Consider the following 26,667-nt stretch of genomic DNA (forward strand, 5'->3'; position numbering starts at 1 on the left):
CCCTAACACCAGCTGCCTGGTAGATCTAAAGAACAACACTCAATAGTAAAAACCCATGTTCCCCTGAGACACATTCAGTTACATTGAGAAGGAAAAACAGCAGCCTGCCACAAAGCATTTCTCTCCTAAAGTGCAGACACAAGTCACATGACCAGGGGCAGCTGGGAAATTGACAATATGTCTAGCCCCATGTCAGATTTCAAAATTGAATATAAAACATCTGTTTGCTCTTTTGAGAAATGGATTTCAGTGCAGAATTCCGCTGGAGTAGCACTATTAACTGATGCATTTTGAAAAAACATGTTTTCCGATGATAGGATCCCTTTAAGCTTTAGTTCTCCTTTAACCTCTTAAGAAGTAACACATACAAGGAGATATTAGAAGACTTTCATATGAGACATTAGGCTACAGCATGTGTACCTTTATAACAAGTGAATTCAAATGGCCAGGGCAGATATATTAAAGCTGGAGAGAAAAACCACCAACATTAATCTGGGTACTTTACTTTTTAATTTTTTTTTTTGATTTTTGAGTGCATATATTTGATAAAAATTTTACTCCGGGACTTTTAATAACATTAATATTTATTGCTTCATATGAATACTGTATTGAAAGCCCAAGCATTCGGTTTACACACAGAAATCATACAAATTAAAGAACATTTCACAAAGGCAGTGAACACTTGGTTTACATTCTACAAAAATCTACTTTACATAAATTTAAAAATTCTACATATCAAAAAAGCTATAGGTTGAAGAAAAAACAGGTAGAAATTTGGCAGCCAGCAACAATGACAAAAAAAAAACAAAAAACGTTTCAGACTAAACCAACTTCAGAGGATGTTGGAAAACAAAACAATGAACAATGTGTAAGAACGGCTGTTTGTGCTTTGAGCTGGTCGGAGGGATCTCTCATCGCTGGCTGTCAAAGTGTTCAAAAATATTCGGTTCACTTCAAAAATGTGATACAAATGGCGGCGGTCTCAATGCACCTCAAGGACTTTATTCAGCCCAGGAAGGGAACGTAAATGTATGAACTCTCCATAAGATGATTGCAGACGTCAAGAGGAAATTATAATGCCAACATATATCAGAGAAAAAGAAAAAAAGTACCTTTTGAATTCCGACCCCCGATCTGTGAGTGTAAATCATAAACACCAACGCATCGAGTGCAGTTTCCACTAATAAGCGCATTCGCTCATAAATAAAAATGGAAAAAACGTATACTCTGGCACCTTCAAAAGAAATAAAACACAATATACGTCGGTTAGATCGCTTGGAATGTGTGAAAAATTTGGATTTTTGCAGCGTCCGTTAACCACCCACCGTTAAGTCTTTGTGTAGAAGATAAAAAAAAAAACTTTGCCGACTGATCCTTGAGCAGATTCATGGGGGGGTGGGAGCATTTCCTAGATTACGCTTCTTTCACATCTGAAAATGTAACTGGTTTAGGGTAGAACTCCATGGTGCGGCTGGAGCCCACATGTCGACATGCAACGAAACGCACGCAACCTGTCGGATGTTCTGAAAATACAGGAAGTGAATTCTGCGTTTTCATCCGACAGTCGGATAAATGTAGTTCTTACCTGCGATTTCTCCATTACTTCCTGTATCTTCAGAACATCCGACACGACGCATGCGTTTCGTCACATGGCGACGCGTCGGCTCAAGCCGCACCGAGAGGAGTTTTACCCTTAAACAGATGAAATCAACTGAAAGGACAACAGAACTTTCTTTTTCTCCTTCTAATAACGTAACCAATGTTGAAACCTCGAGGGGAAAGGAATAGCCATCCAGTTTAAAAACTTTCTAAACAAGAATAAAAAAAAAAAAAAAACACAAAAGAAATCTATACAAAAACCATTGTTTTTACCCAACTGACAATCAGCGGCGAGCACAGAACCTGGAGTTGCAGATTCAGTCTTATAAAGGGAAAGTAAAGCTCGTTCAGGTTTTTATTCCAGAGTAGTTTGTGGTTTACTTGCCTTTTGAAAAAAAACTAAAAAAGGTCCACTTTTTTTGTACATAAAATTTTTTTTTATACAGTGTAAAAACAGAAGTGTCTGGAAAATACTGGTGTGTCGGCGGCAATTGGTTAGTCTTGTTCCATAGGTTCCTCTGGCGCATTCGTGGCCTCTTCACTGTTTTCCATAGGAGACAATGAAAGGATTTCAGTGGATTTGATACCAATGTTTCCCTCGCTGGAGTCGGTACCCGCAGTGCTCGCCGCTGCAGCAGCAGAGTTCGGCTCTTCACTGTTCAGAGAACAGGCTGATTCAGACTGTTCAGATTCCTCCATCTGATGACTCTCCTCTGAGGACTCTTCACTCACACTCACAGTTTCACTGTCCCTCTCGTTGCACTCTACCTCAGTGGATTCACTCGCTGTCATTAAAGACTCTGCAATGGGAAAACGTGGATAAGAATGAATGACAAGTTATAAACCCCAAGTGACAAATCACAGATATTCCATTTATTACACTGGGAGTTCTATAGCTATGCAGCAAAGTCAGCTGTGGTGTTATAAATCACAGCACATAGAGGTTTGCCATCATTATCATACATGCAGCAGAGCAGTAATCTCCAACTGCCAATTGGTTGCTGGCAGTTACAGAAGTGATCTTTACCCATTTTGCTCAACCCTTTTTACTTCATAAAGTTTGTTGAATCAGAATTAGCCGGAGGTCTCTGAGGCCTATATAACCTCTGAACTTTGGTTCATTTCCATGCCAGTTTCTATCTATAAAGCATATATTTTTTGTTACAGTAATTAAGCCAAGTGCAATGAAAGCGGAATCTAATGGCCAACGCCTAGCTACCTGGTTATCATGATTTCACAGGCACTTAATAAGTCTCAAGGCCAGCCTTTAGATAAGGTGGAAGATAGTTTTATAAACAATATGTTGTATCATGGGCTCGAGGTTACTTAGAATTCGGGATGCACCGAATCTAGTTTGGGATTCGTCCAGAATCCGAATCCTGCTGAAAAAGGCCAAATCCTTCTGCCCAGCTGAATCCTAATTTGCATATGCAAATTATGGATGGGGAAGGAAATTGCGTGACTTTTTGTCACAAAACAAGGAAGTAATTTTTCCCCCCCCCCCTCTTCCCACCCCTAATTTGCATATCAAAATTAGGATACAGATTCGGTCGAATCTTTCGCGAAGGATTCGGGGTTCAGCTGGATCCAAAATAGTGGATTCTGTGCATCCCTACTTAGAATAAGAACTAAACTTATTGGGGGGGGAAAAAAAAAAAAAAAAAAAAAAGACGCTCACCGAGGTCTAGACCTAACACGTTTAACGAGGGTCAGAAACTGTAATGGAACAGACCTGCAGCCCCATGTCTATACAACTTTATGATTTTAAAGGGGTTGTTTACATCATACTAAAAGTTAATTTAAAGATGAAGTGTGCTATTCTGAGAATTTGCGATTAGGTATGTTTATTTTTTAATTAATCAGCTTGCTATTCAGCAGCTCTGCAGTTTGGCAGGTAGAGTTCAATTTAACCAAGCAACTAGGCAGTAAATAGGACTAGAGGCCGGCCTAAGTAATAAAAAGTACCAACAACAATAAAGGGCAGATTTATCAAGGGTCAAATAGTAAATTCGAATTTTCGAGTTTCAGAATACACACAAATTTTAATCTCCCTATTCCAATGTAAATTTGAATGAGAGATTTATCACAACTCAACGAAGAAACAATCCTAATTCGAATATTCACCACCTAAAACCTACAGAGTTCATGTACAAGTCGACGGCAGAGGTCTGTTGAGCCATTTGGAGATGTTAATAGCCTTCCTGACCGTATGTTTTGTTTTTTTTTGTTCAGGAGAAAAACTAGATTCATACAAATCGAATACAATTCAAATTTCCGACTCAGAACCATTAGATCGAATAAAGACACTCATTTTTTCTTAAAGGAGTGGTTCACCTTTAGGTTAACTTTTAGTATGTTATAGAATGGCCACTTCTAAGCAATGTTTCAATTGGTCTTCATTATTTTTTTTTTATTTTTTTTATAGTTTTTGAATTATTTGCCTCCTTCCTCAGACTTTTTCCAGCTTTCAAATAGGGGTCAGTGACACCATCTAAAAACAAATGCTCTGTAAGGCTACACATGTATTGTTATTGCTACTTTTTATTACTCATCTTTCTATTCAGGCCTCTCCTATTCTAATCTTTTATTGAAATCAGTGCATGGTTGCTAGGGTAATGTGGACTCTTGCAACCAGATTGCTGAAGTTGCTAACCGCACAGCGGCAAATAAAAAATGAAAAGCAATTGCAAATTGTCTTAGAATATCACTCTCTATATCATACTAAAAGTTTATTCAAAGGTGCACAACCCCTTTAAATAACCTCCCAGTTGAATTGTAAAAAAATTCACATGAATTCGAAATTTGACCTTTGACAAATAGGCCTCAAAGTGTAAAAAGACCAAATTAAAAACTTGCCAAGAGTAGACCATTCTATAGCATACTAAATCTCCCACATATTTAGGCATATAACAAATCTAGATTTTTTGGATTAACATCCTCTCCAAACCCTAGTTTTCATATTCAATTTTAAACAAAGAAAACTGCGACACCTCTGAACAAATCACCGTAACGTTTAGTTGTTATATCACTGAACCAAACCCAAAGAATTTGGCCAATAGCTATAAATCGATATAATTTCAATACTGAAAGATGTTTTTTTAACAGGAACTAAGAGGCAGCAGCTACTGCCATGTTTTCATGTCTCACCAGATTTTCAAGTTAACCTCACGCTGCTAATAATAATACTATTAATAATAATAATAATAATAATAATAATAATAATAATGATACCTTGGAGCAAATTGCCTCCATAGAATTCTTTAGGATTTGAACCTGGCCTAAACAAGTCTACGGCAGCTGTGATCTAGCTGCCATGTTTCCCTAAGGCTCGTTTTGTTAGACACGGGTCTATAACATTACGTCTGTGAAGTGAGAATATCCAGAAATATAGAGGAAAGCAGCTAAATCCAAAATACGGCGATATAAACAAGAAAATCATTTTCTGTTAAAGTCCATCTTTACGAAGTCTAAAAATTATACGCCCCAGGAAGAGTAGGAAAAGATAAGTGGATATCAGACATGTATAATAAAGATTATGGTCTCTCGTAAACACAAACTGGATTACATGCTCTAAGTCAGCTAATACCTTCATCTGCAGTCTGTGCTGTTTGACAGCTTTCTTTCCCTTTATCCGCACTTGTAGATGCACATTCAGCTTCCTCGGCCATTTCAGTGGAGACCTCACTAGATGCGTCTGGATTAGCACACGCTGCTTCCTCATCCTCTTCTGTATCAAATTTTAGTCTCTTGACTTCGTGTTCCTCAGCTTCTACAGAGTCCTCAGCTGAATGCTTATTTTTTGGAGTAGTTGCTTGTGATCCATCATCAAACACTGCAGAGTCACTGAGAATATAAGAAAGTGGGAATTTTTTTAGAAGGCTTACAGGAGGTGGCTGGCATTAACACAGGGAACGGAATGGTAGCAGTTAGGATTTGGTTCCTGGTACCAATGAAATAAATAGAGATGCAGCAAATCCACTATTTTCGGTCGAATCCCCGATCCCTTAGTGAAAGATTCGGGAAAATACCGAACTGAATACAAACCCTAATTGGCATATGCAAATAAACAGAAAAATTGGGGGGGAAAATGTTTTACTTCCTTGATTTGTGACGAAAGTCAGGTGATTTTCTCTTCCCACCTCTCATTTGTTTATGTAAATTAGGATTCGGTTCAGGCACAAGGATACGGCCGAATCCGAAACATGCTGAAAAATGCCGGATACCTAACCGAATCCTGGATATGGTGCATTCCTAGAAATAAACTAGGAATGCACAGAATCCAAGATTTGTTTCGGGATTCGGCCGAATCCTTCAGCCCAGCCAACCGAATCCAAATCCTATTCTGCATATCGTGGAAGGAAATCCTTGTCACAAAACAAGGAATTAAAAAAATGTTTTCCCCATGCCACCCCTAATTTGCATATGCATTGTGCAGATAAGGGTTCGGACAAATCTTTTGCGAAGGATTCGGGGTTCAGCCGAATCCAAAATAGTGGATTCTGTGCATTCCTAAAATAAACAATTTTATCATTATCACTACAGAATACTGAAGCAGACTGCCTCCAAAGACTCCTTAAATGAGAACTAAACACTAAAAAGGAATATTACTAAAATGCCATATTTTATATAGTGAACTTATTGCACGAGGCTAAAGTTTCAGCTTGTCAATAGCAGCAATGATCCAGGACTTCACACTTGTCACAGGGGGTCACCATCTTGGAAAGTGTCTGTGACACTCACATGCTCAGTGGGCTCTGATTGGCTGTTGAGAAGCTAAGCTTAGGGCTCATCACTAATTATCCAGCAGAAAATGAGCTTCCCCTGTAATATAATCTGATGCTACAGGTTTGCTGATTATTAAATTCTGATGCTAATTGCACTGGTTTCTGTGCTGCCATGTAGTAATTATGTGTATTAATTACTAATCAGCCTTATATTGTGACATTTCTATTCTATGTGTACTGTATATTGTGAGTGGGTCCCTAAGCTCAGTAAGTGACAGCAGCACAGAGCATGTGCAGTGAATCAGCAGAAAAGAAGATGGCGGAGCTACTGGGGCATCTTTGGAGACACAGATCTTTACTGCTAAAGGGCTGTGGTTGCCTTGCCTTTCTAGCCTACTTAGTTTAGTTTTCCTTTAAATATATTTGTGGCCAATCACCAGCCAGAAAAAAGTGCTGAACTGGTTCCTAAGTTATCTTTACATGAATCTGTAATCAAAGAACAAGCAAATTCTGTAAAATACAGCACTTGCTGCATGATTTTGCAAGAGATCTACAAACCATGTTCGCCAAATGAAAACCACAACAGAACTGTGCTTCACACCCCCCCAGGCAAGATAAATGCTTCATTGTATAAGAAGTACTGAATAACAACCTCAGACTCTTTTCTTTCTGCTGCAAGTCGGATTCTTTATTTTCCATACTGTCAGGCAAACCATTTGTGTTCATTGGACTCGACAAGGTGAATTTTGGCCGATTTGTCGGTCTTGGGGTTCCAGGACCATTAACATTTGACCTAAAAAACAAAAATATTTTGTGAAGAAAATAAATGCTTACACAAAAAAAATTCTATAAATAAAACAACGGAAGCAGTGTAACTTGTGTGCATGCAACATACCTGTCTGTGTAACTCTGGGAGTTGCTTGGAAACATAACGCCATTCATGCGGTTCAGACTGGGAGAAGTGTTTTTCCTAGAAGGAAATGTTACATTTAGGCGGGTAGTGAACGAAGGAAGGCTAAATAATTTTCAAAAAGAGGGGAAGTTAATTTAATATAAAAAGAAAATGTCCACAAAAATATAAAAATAATGCTCAACAAACCTGAATACAGTTCTAAAGCACAATGTAAATGTTTAATGTAATAATTTTTGAAGGCAGTACCCGTCTGTTCTGTGTGACCGGACTACCAATACCATTTCAATAAAAGTAGCAGTAGCCAGTTCCTGCCCAGATATCAAAATTCATTTTGGGATCAGCAGACCTGGGAAGATCAGATGTGCCCAAAAATGTGTTCCCACCTATACCTTTTATATAGTAACTGCAGTCCTGTACATGCACTATGTCTTACAAAAACAGTTACACATGCTCTGGGGTGTCAAGCAGAGAAGCTACTACAGATATGGGACCAGTTATCCAGAAAGCTCCAAATTACAGAAAGACTCCATTTTATCCAAATAATCCAAATTTTTTAAAATTATTTTCTTTTTCTCTGTAATAAAACAGTACCTTGTACTTGATCCCAACTAAGATATAATTAATCCTTGTTGGAAGAAAAGCAGCCTTTTGGGTTTATCTAATCTTTACATGATTTTTTAGTAGACAAAGGGCATGTAAAGGCAAAAAAATAAAATCCAATTTTTACTTTCTTTAATGAAAAAGAAATCTATCTCCAATATACTTTAATTACAAAATATGTACCGTTTTTATGGGAAACCTGACTGTATGCAGTGAAACTCTCCCTTCATTTACTGCTGTGGATAGACTTGTCAGACAGTCCCTAACTGCTCTGCAATCATACTTGTGAACAGCAGGGGGAGCCCCTGCCTTACTTCCCAGCCATGCAGAATTCGAGGAGTCGGCGACTGTGTAGAGATTTGTATTGGATTTTATATTTGCCTTTACATCCCCTTTACTGTTTCCAACTCCAACTGCATGGACAAAGATCATGGAGCCAGATTTAAACTCTGATTTTATTTGGAGGATTATTTTGCTGCAGCCACTGGTTCTGCAGAGTTGGAAAAAGCTTGTATTAAACAACACACAAACTATACAATCCCTATTAGATTACATGACAACACAGAACCCAGTGCAGTCTGTATATTCTGATTATTAATCAGTCTTGTTGTATCGGCTTCTGGCAGATATTTGATTTGTGCTGTTTAGATAATTTACGACGATCCCAAGCAGCCCAGACCCCACTGAGCATGTGCACAGTCTTGGTCTTGAAAAGATGTATAACAAAGTTACAAGATGATGACCCCCTATGGCCAACTTGAAAGCATAAATCATGTTTGATAGGCTTGAGATGCAGTAAGTTCATGTTTAGTATGCAAAATACAGCATTTCTAGCCTTTACTTCCCCTTTAAGGGGTGAAGATCCAAATTAGAGAAAGATCTGTTATCTCCAGCATTCTGGATAATAGATCCCATACTTTTATCAGGAAAGTAAGGAAGCTCACTTTCTCAAGGTTTAATGAGTGCACGGCATTGTGGAAATTTAAGTCTCTGCTCAATACCTAGTAGGGGAGTCAAGTAGAGAATAGCAAGGTGCAAATATTGCTTTTAACTGCACTTTTATTTGCAATTAATTTGAAACAGAAAGGTGCTTCATTCTCTCATTATACACTATTTTATATCTAGGTTGAAATTACTCAAGTTAAAAGTCCCCAACCTTTCTTAACCGTGAGCCACATTCAAATGACTAACCTCATTCCTCTCTGACAATAACCTGCTGGACCCCCTACAATCTGGTTTTAAGCCACAACACTCCACGGAAACTGCCCTGACTCGACTAATGACCTTTTAACCACTAAAGTCAACAATCATTTCTCACTACTAATACTGCTTGATCTCTCAGCCGCATTTGACACTGTAGATCACCCTCTCCTCCTCCAGTCCCTCCATTCGCTTGGCCTTCGTGACATAGCCCTGTCCTGGTTCTCTTCTTACATCACCAATCGTTCCTTCAGTGTCTCCTACAATGGAGTAGCATCTTCTCCCCTACCTCTTTCTGTTGGAGTTCCTCAGGGCTCTGTCCAGGGACCATTACTATTCTCCCTCTATACTTCTATACTCGGCAAATTAATCAACTCGTATGGTTTCCACCACCACCTCTATGCTGACGATACTCAGATCTATCTCTCATCTCCTGATCTCAACCTAGAACTCCTAACTCGCGTCTCCTCCTGCCTGTCCGCTATCTCTACCTGGATGTCGCAACGCTACCTTAAATGAAACCTCTCTAAAACTGAAATGGTTCTCTTTCCTCCAACTAACACCAGTGACATCCCGGAAGTATCCATCATAGTTAATTCCACTATCACCCCCTCTCCCCAGGCCCGGTGCCTTGGGGTTATCCTAGATTCTGCCCTGTCATTCACACCTCATATCCAGTCACTTATTAAATCATGTCACTTCCACCTAAGGAACATATCCAAAATACGATCATTTATCACCCAAAGTTGCACACAAGCCACCAGTTGGGGATCACTGCCTTTAAGGGGTGGTTCACCTTTAAGTGTGTTATAGAAAGGCTAATTCTAAGCAACATTTCAATTGGTCTTCATTATTTTTTATAGTTTTTTAATTATTTGCCTTTTTCTTTCCAGCCTTCTAAAAAAAAAACAAAGGCTACAAGTGTATTGTTATTGGTACCTTTCATTAGTCATCTTTCTATTCAGGTCTCTCCTATTCATATTCCAGTCCCTTATTCAAACCTAGCAACCAGGTGGCTGAAACCACAAACTGGAGAGCTGCTGAATAAAAGTTAAATAACTGAAAAACCACAAATAATAAAAAATGAAAACCAATTGCAAAGCTACAACTGAAATGTCCTACTGGCTCATTCTTAACTATGTACAAGTGAAGAGATCTGAACACAAGTGTGTCAATTTAATTGAACAGAGAATTAAAAACAAGTTCCAACAAGGTGTTTAATGGAAGTACTTACTCAGAAGAAGGGTATACACAGCTCACAACCATGATATTCTGCAAAATAAAAGAAACATTTAGTGAGTGCAAAGGAGGATAATTCAAATTTATTTACTTTTCTCCTTGTATTTGCCTATCAAAAAAAAAAAATTGAATGTGTAATTATTTAATTGCCTATTTAATTGCCTTCCCAACACTTTCAAGCTATATAAGACAAGCAACATTTCTTTCTCCAAAGCCCTCCTTTCATCCCTGCAAGAAACAGGCCTTGGGGATAACGATAGAGCCACAATTTGGAAAATTTTAAAATTGCCTGTGCTTTTCCCTCTAGAGTTTCTGAACCCCAAAATAAGAAAAACGAAATGATTTGCCCTTATGAAAAATTAGATTTTTTTTGGAATAGATGCTATTTCCGACATGCATCCAATACCTTTTCTACTCCTCTCAGAAACTTGTCTGTGCCTGTGTAATTCCTTCGTGGGTCAGTCAGTAACTCGCAGAGCCGCTGAATAGTAAAAGGAGTGCTGGAAGAAAAGGAAACAGTACAATGAAATCCAAGGTTAATGTATTTTGTGTAGGGATGCACTGAATCCAGGATTCGGTTCGGGATTTGGCCGAATTCTTCTTCCTAGCCAAACAGAATCATGATTTGCATATGCAAATTAGGGGTGGGACGGAAATCTGACTTTTTGTCACAAAACAGGGAAGTAAAAAATGTTTTCCCCTTTTAATTTGCCTATGCAAACTATGAATCAGATTCGGTTCTCGGCCAAATCTTTCACAAAGGATTCGGGGTTCAGACAATCCAAAATAGTGGATTCGGTGCATCCCTGATATAGTTTGAAGAAATTTTGCTGTGGTGGGCAATAGTGTAATGGAATCATTTCCCTCTAGATGTCACTATTAAACATGAAGAGCACCCTTTGTTAATAGCGTCCAAGACACTAACATAATGTTGCATGACTTCAGGTTCATATGTCTATGAAGAGTCTCATTTATCCAGGTCATGATATAGTATTTAGTAGAATTACGTCAAAGGCAACTGGAAATTTAGGAGTAGATTTATCAAGGGTTGAATTGAGTTTTTATATGGTCAACTGTCAGATTGGATTAGGGAATTATTCAAATTCGATTCAAGTTTTTTTAAAAAAAAATCCAATTAGATTTTTGAGATTTATCATGCTCTGGCCATTTAAAGGGATACGGTGAACGTTTTTTTATTTTTTCAAAACACATCAGTTAATAGTGCTGCTCCAGCAAAATTCTGAACTGAAATCCATTTTTCAAAAGATCAAAGAGATTTTATTACATTTAATTTTTAAATCTGACATGGGGCTAGACATATTGACAGTTTCCTAGCTGCCCCCAGTCATGTGCTTTGATAAAGTTCAATCACTCTTTACTGCAAGTTGGAGTGATATCAGTCCCCCCCCCCAGCAGTCTAACAACAGAACAATGGGAAGGTAACGACATAGCAGCTCCCTAACACAAGATAACAGCTGCCTGGTAGATCTAACATTCAATAGTAAAAGCAAAGACCCACTGAGACACATTCAGTTACATTAAGTAGGAGAAAGAACAGCCTGCCAGAAAGTAGTTCTATCCTAAATTGCAAGCAGAAGTCACATGACTGGGGGCAGGTGTGAAACTGACAAAATGTCTAGCCCCATGTCAGATTTCAAAATGAACTATGAAAAAATCTGTTTGCTCTTTTGAGATTTGGATTTCAGTGCAGAAGTCTGCTGGAGTAGCACTATTAACTGATGCAATAAACATTCAGTTGGGGTGAGTTTTCGAGTTTATGGGAGTTTTAAAAAACATGAATTTGAAATTCGACCCTTGATAAATGTGCCTCTTAAGAGTTTTTCTTGAAAAATGTTTCATCATTGAAGAAGCCACTCGGATGAGTGGTGAAACATTTTCAAGAAAAACTCTAAAATGTCCAGTTTCCCTTGACTTAATTCTACTAGATACTGACTTCCAGTTCAGTTTATCGGGCAAGGAAACAAAAAGCCTACTCTGTGTTTTGGACAACCAACTGACCACATTGGGTGATGGGCATCAGTGCTGCTCCCAATAGTCCTCCATCAACAGCTTTTGACTTTTCAGCCAGTAGATCATTTTCTGATCTATTTCATTGGAGAAGGGTGGGATTTAGGGCGTAGGAGTACCAATAGGTTGCCCAATTGATTGTGGGCATGTCTGAGGCCCAAAATGTATTAATATGATATTATAAAAAGTCCTCGCTGGAGTTCTTTGAGTGGACTGGAGGCCACAATAACTAAGATCATTTATAGATTTTCACCAACTGACCCTAAAACAAAGACACTGGTGCTAGATTAAATGATGTCCCTCTGTATTCTGGGTGCACCTATATGACCAGATACAGGCAGCAGCAATGCTTGGAGCATACACAAGTACTGAATAAGACAAGTAGAAGTCAGATTGCAAGCATACTTATGGCTGCCGTAAATCACAATGTTGTACAGCAGGAAAGTACGGTAATAAACAATTAGTGTAATTATACAACAGGGGTAGGGATGCACCGAATCCAGGATTCGGCCGAATCTTTCTGCCTGGCCGAACCAAATCCTAATTTGCATATGCAAATAAGTGGTGGGGAGGGAAATCACGTGTGACTGTCACAAAACAAGGAAAAAATGTTTTCCCCTTGCCACCCCTAATTTGGATTCGGTTCGGTATTTGGCCAAATCGTTCGCTAAGGATTTGGCCGAATCCAAAATAGTGGATTCGGTGCCTCCCCAAACAGGAGCATTGTGTCCATGGTTTCCAAAGGCCATAGCCCTTAAGAGTTGAATCTTCACTAGAAGAGACGTGCTACTGCCCCTCACACTTATAGCAAAATAAATGGTATTACAGAAGTGTCCTCATTACTTTCCACTGACCAGGGAAGGAACCTCCATTCAAAGAAAAGCCATTAGGTTAGTTAAAGGAGAAGGAAACCCTTTTGCAAAAAAAAAAAAAAAAAAAGGTACCACCCACCGCACGCGGAAATATGGATTAATGGTTGATAATATGTTAATTTTTCCATAACCTTCAAAATGGTAGCTTGAAGCCAAAACAATCTATGCGGTTCTACGGGCTTCTAAAAGTAGAAATCTAATACAGTGTGCTAGGTGGGGGTGGAGGGGAAAAAAAAAGACTGGGGAAAACACCATCTGTGGATATTTTCACCCAAACTGGCTACAAATCCAGCTGCTTGCCGCTAAAAGCATAGGAGCACCTCTTGAAGCAGCTTTAATTACAATTGTTCATAAAGAGAACATACCCATTAAAACTAGCGACAATCTTTAGTATTCTTTGCTTCATCTCATCAAAAGGAATATATTCCACATTTGGATTTGGGGGTCCTCTTTGTTCAGGAGCAGAAGTGCGAAAATCATCCATCACCTTCTCCAGTTTAAATAAAAAGTACTCTTTGAATTGTGGCCACTGGACCCTGCAAAACAGTTCAGAGGAGTTAACACCATTCATCTTAAAAGTTAATAGTTGCCTTGAAACTATAAGTATATAAATGCACTAAGCAAAATAACATGGGAACTTGGCTACAAAACAACCGTTTCGCAACAATGGACAACTAAGCAACTTTGGCTTTAGGGTTTTTTCAAGAACTAAAATGAGCTTTACTCAAGCCTCTCTCAATTATTTAATTTAAATAAAAAAATAAATCACAACAAGATAAAAAAATGTTACACCTACATAGCCCTTTAGCACTGAAGATCTGCACTTCTAGGCTGCTCTCAAAACTTGTACAGGTATGGGATCCATTATCCAGAAAGGTCTGAATTACAGAAAGGCCGTCTGCCATAGACTCCATCATAATTAAAAACAAATTAAAAAAAAAAAAAAATGATTTCCTTTTTCCTCTGATAAGACAGTAGCTTGTACTTGATCCCAACTAAGATATAATTAATCCTTATATCCTTACACATAAAAAGCTGTATAACAAAAGTTGTTTGCAAATCAAACATGGAACCCAAATAGTTTTTTTCATTAAAGTATCAATACCTGTTATAAAGGCGTTTAAATATCTGAGCTGTCAATCAAATATTACCTGCCCCGCCTCTATGCCTGAGGCATAGATATGGGGCAGTCAATTACTTTCACTTTCCATTCAGCACATCCTAGATGTCCCTGCTATCCTCACATTGCGCCTCCCTCCTTCCCCCTTTCGAGCAGATACAAAAGATTTTGGGGTGATACACAACTTGTCTTAACAGAGCCCACAAAATGGCTCCTGCCTGCGTGCTTTGATTGTGTATGAGCAAGACTGAAGAAAACAAAATTTAAATAAATGTAATTTGGAAATACTTCTTAGGGAGACAGGTCCCCTTTAATAAATGTTTAAATGATTTTCTATTAGACTTAAGGTATGGAGATCCAAATTACGGAAAGATCCCTTATCCGGAAAACTCCAGGCCCGACGTTCTGGATAACAGGTCCCATACCTGCACTAATTTTTAATAAATTCATATTGGAAAGTTGATTTTAATACAATCAGTTTTTGGGTTGACGTCCTTTAAGGACACAAAGAAAAAAAACAACAAACAAGGTGGATCAAAACTTCAAAAATGATCAAAATAACTTGCAACTTACACAGTCTCTCCAGTCTTTGCAACATGACACAGAAACTGGTCGAGTTCAGGAGAAACGTCCTTCTTTCCTCTTTTTTCAAAATCTAAGGAGGAAAAGCAAGAGGGTTTTAATACTTGTGCAGAGAGCCAGTGATGTAACAGTTTGGGCAGAAGAGCTTTTACGGTCATCCCAAACATATTAACAGACGTTCAGAGAAGATAAGTAAACCCCCGGCAAAGCTTTTATCTATGGCATTGTTCATTCATGTGAGAAACACCACAAGAAAGAAAAAAATATTTAAAGATGAAATTGCCACATTGGATTTGTTTTTATTAACAAACCCTAGTTTGGCAGCTATATTAGGAACAGTTCAGTATAAAAATAAAAACTGGGACAGGCTGTGCAAAATAAAATATGTATCTAATAGTTAGCTTAAAAAATGTAATGTATAAAGGCTGGAGTGACTGGATGTGTAACATAATAGCCAGAACACTACTTCCTGCTTTTCAGCTCTCTTGGTTTCCATTGATTGGTTACCAGGCAGTAACCAATCAGTGACTTGATGGGGAGAGGGGCACATGGACATCGCCAAACGAGCAGATCTCTCCGTGTATGGCCACCTTAACTCAGAGTTACAGAGCTAAAAAGCAAGAAGTAGTGTTCTGTTAGACATCCAGTCACTTAAGCCTTTATACATTACATTTTTGGCTAATTATATAAGAAACATTTATTAATTTGCACAGCCTATTTATCAAGTTTTTATGTTTACAAGGAACTGTTCCTTTAACTACAGCAAATGTTCCCAATTAGGTTTCTTGGAAAGCAAAGCATTGCCTAAAAATGAAATGAAGTGTGTGGGTTGAGGAGAGGTTTGAAAGACAATGAAGAGACAAAAAACGAAGAAGCATTAATGTCCTGGCAGAAGCAGTCATTAGGAGTGTGGAGTTGCACTTTATTAAAGCAAGAGCCAAGGCACGGATGTATTCGCTCAGTTGATAACCGAGGAGACAGAGGAGGCAGTGCAAAGCTGGATTATGCCAGTGCAATGGAAGGGATGGGGGAGGGAAGAAGGGAAGCAGAAGCTATGGACGAGCTGGTGCATCAACCTTCCTTCTTTGAATAAGGCAAAGTGCATTCACCACCATTACAATTATATCACAGACACAGCTATTGTTCAGTGCCATGCCCAGGATAATTGCCTCTGCACAACATTATCAGCAAAGCGACGGCCTACTGTTTCCAGCAGCACATAAACCCTTGCAGCCCTAAGGCTAACAGCACTTCTCTAACCTTAAAGGACAAGGAAAGTTAAACTAAAGAAGTAGGTAGAAATGTTGTACATGATGTTTTGTGCTTCTGTACCAGCCCAAGGCAATCAGAGCCCTTTAGCAGTAAAGATCTGTGTCTCCAAAGATGCCCCAGTAGCTCCCCAGCTTCTTTTCTGCTGATTCACTGCACATGCTCTGTGCTGCTGTCACTTACTGAGCTTAGGGACCCACTCACAATATACAGTACACATAGAATAGAAATGTCACACTATAAGGCTGATTAGTAATTAATACAGATAATTACTACATGGCAGCACAGAAACCAGTGCAATTAGCATCAGAATTTAATAATCAGCAAACCTGTAGCATCAGCTTATATTACAGCCAGGGAAGCTCATTTTCTGCTGGATAATTAGTGACGAGCCCTAAGCTTAGCTTCTCAACAGCCAATCAGAGCCCACTGAGCATGCGAGTGTCACAGACACTTTCCAAGATGGTGACCCCCTGTGACAAGTTTGAAGTCCTGGATCATTGCTGCTATTGACAAGCTGAAACTTTAGCCTCGTGCAATAAGTTCACTATATAAAATATGGCATTTTTAGCCACATTCATTTTTAGGGTTTAGCTCTCCTTTAAAGGGGTATGTCACCTTTAAATCAACTTATAGTATGTTGTGGACTGTCATTCTGAGCCAATTTGCAACTGGTCTTTTTTGTGGCTTGAAGGACAAACAAACCTTTAATTTAAAAAAAAAAACCCTACCCCCAACCTAGCTGCCCCCAATGCTTTACTTACCCCTCCGTGCAAATTCTGTGCAGCGGAGTTCTCGGACGCCATCTTCTTCTGTTCGGTAATCTTCTAAATGAGACCTGCGAATCGGCGCACGCAACCGGTTCACGACAACTGTGCATGCGCCGTAACTCATGAAAATTTCCAGAGCGCCGGTCTCATTCCGAAGATTACTGAAGCGGCTGAAGATGGAGCCCGTCAACTGCGCTGGACAGAATCTACACAGCAAGGTTAAGTAAAAAGTTAGGGGCATTTGCCCCGGGGGTCAGCTAGGCTTGGGGGAGGGGGTCTATGTAGGGTAGGGTTTTTTTTTAGTAAGGGTTGTTTCTCCTTTAAAGGGGTGGTTTACATTTACGTTAAGTTTTAATATGTTATAGACTGGCTAAATATGAGCAACCTTTTAATTGGTCATCTTTTTAATGTTTTTTTAATTATTTTGCTTCTTCTGACTCGTTGCAGCTTTCAAATGGGAGTCACTGATCCCACATAAAACAACAAATACTCTGTAAGAGTAAGGTCACGCTGGGCGTTTTGGGGAGATTTGGTCGCCTGGCGAGGAAACTGGGCGACTTCGGAAAAGGAATCGCCGCGTGTGATTAGCGCTGGCTATTTTTAAATTTAAGCCAACGCAGAGTGAGGGAAGGCGTTTGGGGAGATTGGTCGCCACAAAGACAAGGCGATTAGTAGCCAGGCGACCAATTCTCCCCAAAACGCCCAGTGTGACCTTACCCTAAGGTTAAAAAATGTTATTGCTACTTTTCCTTACTCATCTTTCTATTCAGGCCTCTCCTATTTATATTCCAATCTCTTATTAAAATCAATGCATAGTTGCTAGGTAGGGATGCACCCAATCCACTATTTGGGATTCAGCCGAATCATTCGTAAAAGTTTTGGCTGCATATGGAATCAATTTGCATATGCAAATTAGGGTCAGGAAAGGGTGGAAACTTTTTTCTTCCTTGCTTTTGTGATTAAAAATCATGTGATTTACCATCCTGCCCCTAATTTACAAAAGCAAGTTAGGATTCGGTTCGGCCAGGGATTCTGCCGAATCCCGGACTGAATACTGGATTCGGTGCATCCCTATTGACAGGGTAATTTGGTCCACAGCAACAAATTGCAAACTGGAGAGCTGCTGAATAAAAAGCTAAATAACAAAAAATACAAATAAAAATCAATAGCAAAATAGTCTCCGAATATCACTCTACAACTAAAAGTTAATATAAAGGTGAACAACTCCTTAAATGATTTTGATTTAGCTTTTTGTTCAGCAGCTCTCCAGTTTGGAATTTCAGCAGCTATGTGGTTTCTAGCATCCAATGAACCCTAGCAACCAGGCAGCAGTATGAATGATACTAGAAGATTAATAATAAAGGGCCTGAGCAGAACAATAATGGTGGCCATAGACGTTACAATTTCTGTATGATCTTCCTGGGAAAAGATCTTCCCAGGAAAGATTGTTAGTTTCAATACACACAAGTAGAGCTGAATCGTCGGATATATAGTGAATAATGTACCCCCTCTTGTAAATTATAAGGATATTATTAGTTACAGAGGAGTTTCATGACCATGTTTTTATACATGTCATGGAACTCCGAAATAACTTCTAATATCCTTATATTTTGCAACAGGGGGTACTTTATTTATTATAATACACAAATTTCAGCGAGTCATGCAACAAACCCTTACATCAGAACTCACCGTTTATAACTGATGACATGAGAACTCACAGTTTTTAAGGATATTATTTACAAGATATTCATGGCTTTTGTATATTATAAAGGTATAAACAATAGAATTCTACCTGTATCCGACAACCCAGCACTAACAATGGCCGATGTTCTGGGTGCCTTCAAAGGTAACCCGACCGACGAGCCGACCAATATCAAAGTCTTCTGCAGATATCCGTCGGCTCACCTCTCACCATACACACAGCGAATGTTGTATGAAAAATGTTTTGTATGATATTATCCGTGCATCTATGGGCACCTTAGGTAATACGTTTCTTAGATAAATTTTTTTCCTATTTTTTTTTTTTACCGGTTACCCCAATTGAAAGCTATAATGTTGCAGAACAGGAAGGCAATACAGAAATGATATGTCGTCAAAAAGTCAGTCCATGTCCAGTCCTAACTGGCCCAAAATGCAATCATTTCACTTTTAGCCACGATTGGCCCATCCTAACTGATGTAACTGTATAGTGGCAAGGCAAGTTGTATATAAATAAACAGGGTGAGGCCGAGGGTGCCACCAGCTGAAAGTGTTTCGGTTACAACCCACGGATTGTATGGTACTGTGCATGCCCAAGCCTAACTGGGAACCACCCGCAGGGATTTGTTGCTTCAACTAAGTATAATTTAGGTTGGAGAGTGTCTATGGGGGGGGGGGGGTGAAATTTAATGACCTTTTTTATCAGCACTACTTAAAACTTCTAAAAAAATACAGGGAAGCACTTTATGACCCAAAAATTGGCTGAAAACCATGATTAAAGGAGAACTAAATCCTAACTAAAGAAGTAGCTAGCAACGTTGCACATTATGATTTGTGCTTCTGTACCAGTAGAAAATATGCCATTTTTAGCTGCATTAATTTTTAGGGTTTAATTCTCCTTTAAAATGTACTAGAATAGGAGGAAGTTACACAGCATTCAGAGGGATGGGGGGGCTTATTTTAGGGTGTGGATACATAGGTTATAAACCAATGGCACAAATAACCTAGATCAGTTGATGTAAAGCACACAGAGTGGTAACATACATGTCTGCTGGTGTTTTTGCATGGAGGCCCATCTGTTGTTAGTTGTTACCACTTTGTGTGCATCAGGCAGGGTGCTATCAATTCTGCAACAGAAAGGGCAGAGATACACGTCAGATTAAGGGAAATTAGTCGCCCGGCGACAAATCACCCCGAACTGCCTTCTCGCCGGCGGGATGGCACTCTCATCGCTTCGTTATCTATAGTCGGCCAAAGTTTTCTCATGAGACAACTTCAGAAAACGAAGCGCTCTGAGTTCCACCCCGCTGGTGATTTTCATTCTAGCCAGCGGCAAGATTAGTCGCCCCAAAGAAGAGATTTGTTGCCGGGCAACTAATCTCCCCCAATCAGCCTATAGCTGGTGAGAAGCAGACAGAGAGGTTTTGAATGCTGCTGTTTCTACTAGATAGGAGCTGCTGCCACAATGTTGCGCTACTGCACAGCTCATGCCTCACTCAAGATCCCCAGGGCAAGAAGTATGGGGTAGAATTGTTCCTCGGTCTAGTGATCATTTTCTCCAAGAGGAGCGCCAGTCAGGGTTTCAGGTAAGTGAAAAGTCAAGGGAGGAGTGGGCTAATAATTAACCGCCTAATGAACAACTTTCATTATTTTCTGTTACTGTTCTTTTAACAGCAGAAGAGTATAGACTGAGGTGGACTGCACCCCTTCCCTGTATATCTAGCAGAATTCAGAATAATACAACAGAGACTCTTCTTGCCCAGGCCAGTCATAGTTAGAACCCAAAGGACTCCAGTAATATGAACAACTCCCAGAATCCCTTTGCCATTAGTAAGTCATGACGCTCCCTTAATCCTCCACAAAACCGAGTTGTTTACATTAGCTGGACACCCTATTCAGAAGCCACCTGGGACAAAACTGGCACCGCAGCTGCTGAAATGCAACTCCCAACACCTTCCAAGCTTAAAAGCAAATCCTTTCTAGCAGTAGGGCAACTATAGAGGAAGAAGAGCCTGCAGGGGGATGGGCCAACATGTCGGTTTCCTCTATAGCGCGAGAGAAATCCCCCCGCAATGGCCGCTAGGTGGGGCGCAAGGGGAGGCAATTGGGGGCTATGTTGTGCCTAGGGTTGCCACCTTTTCTGGAAAAAAATACCTTTATTCTTGACGGCTTTTCCTATAAATAACATTGGCATCAAGCATCATTTTTACCGGCCAGGCCGGTGAAATAACAGCCAGTGGCAACCCTAGTTGTTTCTCCAGACCCCTACTCACATTTTTTGCAGGGGGCCAAGTGAATTGTAGTTACACCACTGCTTTTTAGTCATACAAGTATGCCCTGTACTGGTACTATAGCAACTCCCAGATTTCTACAACAGCCTCAGCTCTCCCAAGTACTTATAAAGGGTTAAACTTAACAGGGAACCCTGCCCACAAAACATTTTTCTTGGACCCCCGTAGAAAAAGAAATACATTAAAGGGGTTGTTCACCTTTAAATGAGCTTTTAGTATGATGTAGAGTGATATTCTGAGACAATTTGCATTTGGTTTTCATTTTTTATTATTTGTGGTTTTGGAGTTATTTAGCTTTATATTCAGCAGCTCTCCAGTTTGCAATTTCAGCCATCTGGTTGCTAGGGTTCAAATTACCCTAGCAACCATGCACTGATTTGAATAAGAGACTGGAATATAAATAGGAGAGGACTGAATAGAAAGATGCGTAATAAAAAGTAGCACTGATGATACATTTGAAGCCTTAGAGAACATTTGTTTTTTAGATGGGGTCAGTGACCCCCATTTGAAAGCTGGAAAGAGTCAGACAGCAAATCATTCACAAACTATAAAAAAAAATAATGTAGACCAAATGAAATTTATTTTTAGAACTGGCTTTCTAATTCTATAAGATAATAAAAGTTACCTTAAAGGTGAACCACTCCTTTTAACTTCCCAAAACGCACTCAGTGTAAGTTCTAAGCAAATGTCAGGGCTATTGAAAGCAGTATTTTAGGCCTGGCCGGTTGTGACTCGTGAAACAATGTAGCAGACGTCAGTTCTCCCCCAGGTCAGCTGCCTTCTGTTGTACTGTTTCAGGAGCCACAACCAGCAGTGCAGAGAACACACGCAGTTACTGCTTTCAGTAGCAATTTAACTTTATAACTTATGAGAGAAATCACATTCCACTCTCCCCCTTCCCTGAAATACAACTCCCATAATTCCTCAGCAGCCCCACTGGACTAGGAGCCCCACTTTGAGTCATATTCACTAACAATGGCCGTGAAACTGTCGGGACAATGACCTTTCAAAGCCTCCTGGAGCCGGTCGACGTCCATTGCCGGAAGAGGAGGGTGTCGCGCACACACAGACACCGGCTGCCTCCCGTTACCCCTCGCTCCCAGCCCCGTCCGTAATCGCTTCCTCCTTCACAGAAAACGAACCCCACAGGAGGAAACGAGGGCCTGTTCCCTGCCTCCGCTCTCCACGCTGAGCAACGACGGAAACACCTCTGATCGAACCGAGATCCCAGAAGCCGCCGCCGCTGTCGCCGCGCAATATGGCGCTCGTGACGTCACGAGGAGCGCGCAAAAGGAGGGCGGGAGTAAGCAGCGGCTACAGTCTGATACTGGGCGCGTCACGTGAACGAGCACGCACAAGAGGAGGAAGTGGGGGTTGGGCGCTATTGATTGGCGCTTCCGAGAAAGGAAACTCATCGGGCCCGCTGATTGGTCGTGTGTAGCGGCAGAGTTCAGTGTGATTGGTCGTTATAGAATGACCTCATCCAGCAGTGAGTGTGTAGCGAACTGTTCTGTGGTGTTTTTTTTTTAACCTGTGGCGTCTGATGAGTGTTATTATTCTAGTTCTCTATTGTATTTGGTGTGGGACCATACGCTTATAAGGGGCTGATTTATCAAGGGTCGAATCTTCGAAATACGAATAAAAAAGACCAATTGAAATTTATTTGAAAAAATCGACGTTTTTAACTTTTTATTTTTTAACAATTAAAATTTATTTAAAAAATCAACGTTTTTAACTTGGGGTGAATAGGCTGTACCGAGTCGTTCGAATGGAAGTTTTACTGCATTCGATCGAATTTTGAATCGAAGGATTTGGCCCAAAAAGTCTTCGATTTTTCAAAGTCCACCAAATGACTCCAAATAGGTTGTAGGACGTCCCCCATAGGCTAAAACAGCAATTCGGCAGATTTTAGACGGCGAATGGTCGAAGATGACATTTTAAAGAGACAGGACATGATAAATTTCGGTATTTGAATAGTCACATTTTTTTCAAATTTGAAATAGATCGAAATTTTAATTTTTTTACTTAAAATTTTGACTTTGGCCCTTGATAAATCTGCCCCTTAGTGTTTTTGGGCTGCAGAAATGTTTTTTTTATATATATATATATATATATATACATACAGGCCCCGTTGCCAGGTTCCTCTTCCCATATCTGTTCGGTTTTGACCCGAACGGTTCGGTTTTTCTAAGGCCCGTTTGGGTCTCCAGTTTCTGTCCGGTTTTCAGCCTTGTGAAAAGCGAACACTGATCTCGACAATAAATGATCAAGTGAGGTTAATGTCTTATTACAGAAACAACAAAAAAAGAGCAAATCAGTCAAAAACAAAAAACTGTATTTCTAAATGAGCATTGCTGTGTTTTCAGAGCTTTCTGGATAACTGATTTCTGTATAATAGATCCCATATCTGTAATTAAAGGATTGGGCTTACTCATCAGGCAGAATATAGATAAGATAAGAGATAGGGTTGCCACCAGTGTGGTTTTGAACTGGACATCAAAACTTTCTGTCCGGATTACAACATTGAGAAAACGGGATGGAAAACCAGCAAATTGCATGTAAAGGTCATACACTGGGAGATCCGCTCGTTTGGCGATGTCACGAAGCGAGCAGATCTCTTTCCGATATGACCACATTGAGGTGCTAATCCGATTGTGGGCCCTAAGGCCCAACGATCGGATCAGAATGGAGGCAATACAGGAGGTTGGATAACGGGACCGCATTGACGAACAGATGCGGCCGCGATCCGACAGGTTTTTTTTACCCTGCCCGACTTTCGGCCAGATATTGATCGGGGACACCTGTCGGAGGGCCCCACACACGGGCCAATAAACTGCAGACTATGTGATGCAATAACCCCACCCAGTGTCGGACTGGGACACCATGGGCCCACCCAAAAATCTTAGACCAGGGGCCCACCAAAAGACCTTAGATCAAGGGCCCACTCTCAGTTCTATTATAATTCCTCTCCTCACGTAACCTCTATTCTACTAGTCTCTTTTCTTTACATACTATAATCTATTATTCAGTCTATTTAGTCTCTTTGTTCTCATAGAAATAGGGAATGGCCATGAAATAGTCCAAATGTTTTGAAGCAGGAGGGCCCACTGACACCTGGGCCCACCGGGAGTTTTCCTGGTATCCCTGTGGGCCAGTCCAACACTGACCCCACCCTAGCATCATAACTCCACCTACTTCAATGTATTTGCCTCTGATGTCACCTGTTATGCCAGCAAAAGTGGCAACCCTATTCCCAGACCCTCACTTCTGCCAATGTTGCTGAATATCAGCCCAAGGCCACAGCCCAATAGAATGGGAAAATAATAGAGTTTTATGAATAATGAGATTTTTATGATTTTTATTCACTGCCATTGCTTTTATGATCTTCTCAATGATCAGCAACACATAAGGGCATGGCCTAGATTGAAGAGGCAGTCTAGTGACAGTGTGGGAGCTGCCATGCTGAGTACTCCTCTGAGCAGATTGTCCATCATAAAATAAAGGCTGGAGTGACTGGGTGTGTAACATAATAGCCAGAACACTACTTCCTGCTTTTCAGACAGGGTTGACAAGTCTAGGTTTCAAAACCAGCCAAAATCAGCTACAAAACTAGCCAAGAGGCACTTCAACATTTTGGACAATTGGGAGGTATGCCCAAAAATAGCACAATATGCGCAGTCTAAAAAAAATTAATATATGTGACGATACGGCTTTTTCAAATTCACTGTTTTGCAAATTTTTCCATGAAGCAAAATGGGATAGATTGGCCTGCTACCAGGGGAGTAACTACAGAGGGGGGCCCAGGAGGTATAGGGGGCCCCATAAGGCCCTAATACATATGCAATTTCAAAAAATATTGGTAAAACAGGTCGCCCACATTAAACTTGTCAGTTGGCAAATTAAACAAAAACTACATAACCCAACATGTATTGGTTCGGCACATTAGGGCAAGAAAAAAACTTTGTCTGGTTTCCAAAGTATAAACCAGCTAAACGCCCAAAAAGTAGCCCAAATCCGTACTTTGGCTAGTTTGTACTTTCAAAACCCGCCAAGACTTTAAATTAGTAGCCCAATTGGGCTGGAAAATCGCCAACCTTGCACCCTGTTTGCAGTTCTCTTAGTTCCCACTGATTGGTTACCAGGCAGTGACCAATCAGTGACTTGATGGGGGCCACATGGGTCATAACAATTTGTTTTTGAATCTGAGCTGAATGCTGAGGATCAATTACAAACTCACTGAACAGTTATGTCCCATGTGGCCTCCCTTATAGTCACTGACTGAAAAGCAGGAAGTAGTGTTCTGGCTATTATGTTAGACATCCAGTCACTCCAGCCTTTATACATTACATTTTTACCTAACTAACTATATTAGAAACATTTTTTATTTTGCACAGCCTATCTATTTACCTAGTTTTTATTTTTACACTGAACTGTTCTTTTAAAGAACACATTCTCCTGAAATGATGGAAGTTGCTTCGCAGTTGTTTTTTGTATGTTTTTCTTAATTGCTCTAAAACAAACAAACGACTAGAGCCCTGAACAGCCAGTGACCCTGCCCTGCTTCTCCAGATGAAAACAATCTCAATCCCCCATAACATTGTGACAAACCCAGCTTGCGCATGTATTCCATACAGACTGAATAGAAGCCTTCCAGAACAAAAGGAGAACATTCCAAACATTTCTTTGCATCATGGGAAATGGATGTTGTGCTCTACCAACTGGAAAAAAAAAATCAGCAGCAACAATGTAGGGGTTTGATGCATCAGTGCACAGTAGCCACCAGATCATAATGAAAGGCAGCACTTATAACAAATACTGGGGTTTGAGAGTTTCATCTGGTCGGACCCACTTGGCCCAAAACCTGGTTCCAGGAAGACAATGAAGGTACAACAGACACACTGCTCTGGCTCCAGCAGAGGGAACGAGCATTCTCTCCAGCTATCACTCATCTCATCGGCCTTCACAATGATCACCAATTTGCACGCCCCAGGGCAACAAGCTTCACAGTATGACAATGTAGTCACCGAGGCATCGTTTTTCAGACGTTTTTTTAGAAGGCAATATAAACCCAAAAAATATGAATTGATGTAAACTTACTCAGGCTGCTTCTGCACTTCTGCACAGTCCTTTTTTGTGGTTTCTGCTATAGTAGGAGTTTTAAACTCCTAATTCCAGACTTTTGGACCCAAATTTACCCCATATTTCATCCTAGGATTAAGGTTGGCATCCCAATCTCCTGCTATAGAGGCAATTGATTAGTTGGGGAGCCTCTAACCCAGTTAGGATTACCACCTTTTCTGGAAAATACCGGCCTTCCTATATATATTTATCTTTTTTCCCTATTAATACCATTGGGATCAACCATCACTTTTACCAGCCAGGCCGCTAAAATACCGGCCAGGTGGTAACTCTAAACCCAGTACTAGTGTTTTCAGTGTGGATATCCGCATACAAGCCTTGACTTTTGTCACTGCTGATTTGGAGTGCTTGCACTTTCCCTACCAGATGATTCTTCTACCGATGTAAACGGTATCTCCAGCTTCAAAATACAAGAAACACCACAGGCTATCGGAAAAAACAAATAACAGAACCTAGTGCAATATACTAATAATAATATTCAGTGCAGTCACCAAAGTGTTACAAAACTAATCTGTGTGTGTCTTGAACCATAGAAAGTCTATGCACAGATTTTTTGCGTCTGTTCTAAACTGCTATAATGATTTCTACAAAGTGCTATAATATGCCGTACAGTTTTGGTCTCC

General features: G+C 40.1%; 1 protein-coding gene across 2 annotated transcripts; it reads right to left on the bottom strand.

Annotated features, from left to right (window-relative positions):
• Nucleotides 1-491: 491 nt before the first annotated feature.
• On the bottom strand, nt 492-21,993 carry ppp4r2.S (protein phosphatase 4 regulatory subunit 2 S homeolog). 2 transcript variants are annotated; one of them, NM_001093586.1, is given in 9 exon segments: nt 492-2,399; nt 5,186-5,442; nt 6,976-7,116; nt 7,219-7,293; nt 10,271-10,308; nt 10,682-10,775; nt 13,541-13,711; nt 14,869-14,950; nt 21,909-21,993. In NM_001093586.1, coding segments are annotated over 9 exon segments (1,197 nt in total). In that variant the 5' UTR covers nt 21,943-21,993; the 3' UTR covers nt 492-2,094.
• Nucleotides 21,994-26,667: the final 4,674 nt, after the last annotated feature.

This window comes from Xenopus laevis, chromosome 4S, assembly GCF_017654675.1.
Source record: "Xenopus laevis strain J_2021 chromosome 4S, Xenopus_laevis_v10.1, whole genome shotgun sequence".
NCBI classification, from domain to species: domain Eukaryota; kingdom Metazoa; phylum Chordata; class Amphibia; order Anura; family Pipidae; genus Xenopus; species Xenopus laevis.

Excerpts from the sequence above, each read along its gene's own strand:
- ppp4r2.S (XM_041591349.1), bottom strand. The coding sequence starts at position 19,680 with ATGCAAAAACACCAGCAGACAT. Across the intron at positions 5,443-6,975 it reads CAGAAAGAAAAGAGTCTGAG|TGACTCTGCAGTGTTTGATG; the intron begins GTTGTTATTCAG and ends TTATATTCTCAG. Across the intron at positions 2,400-5,185 it reads AGCACAGACTGCAGATGAAG|AGTCTTTAATGACAGCGAGT; the intron begins GTATTAGCTGAC and ends TTCCCATTGCAG.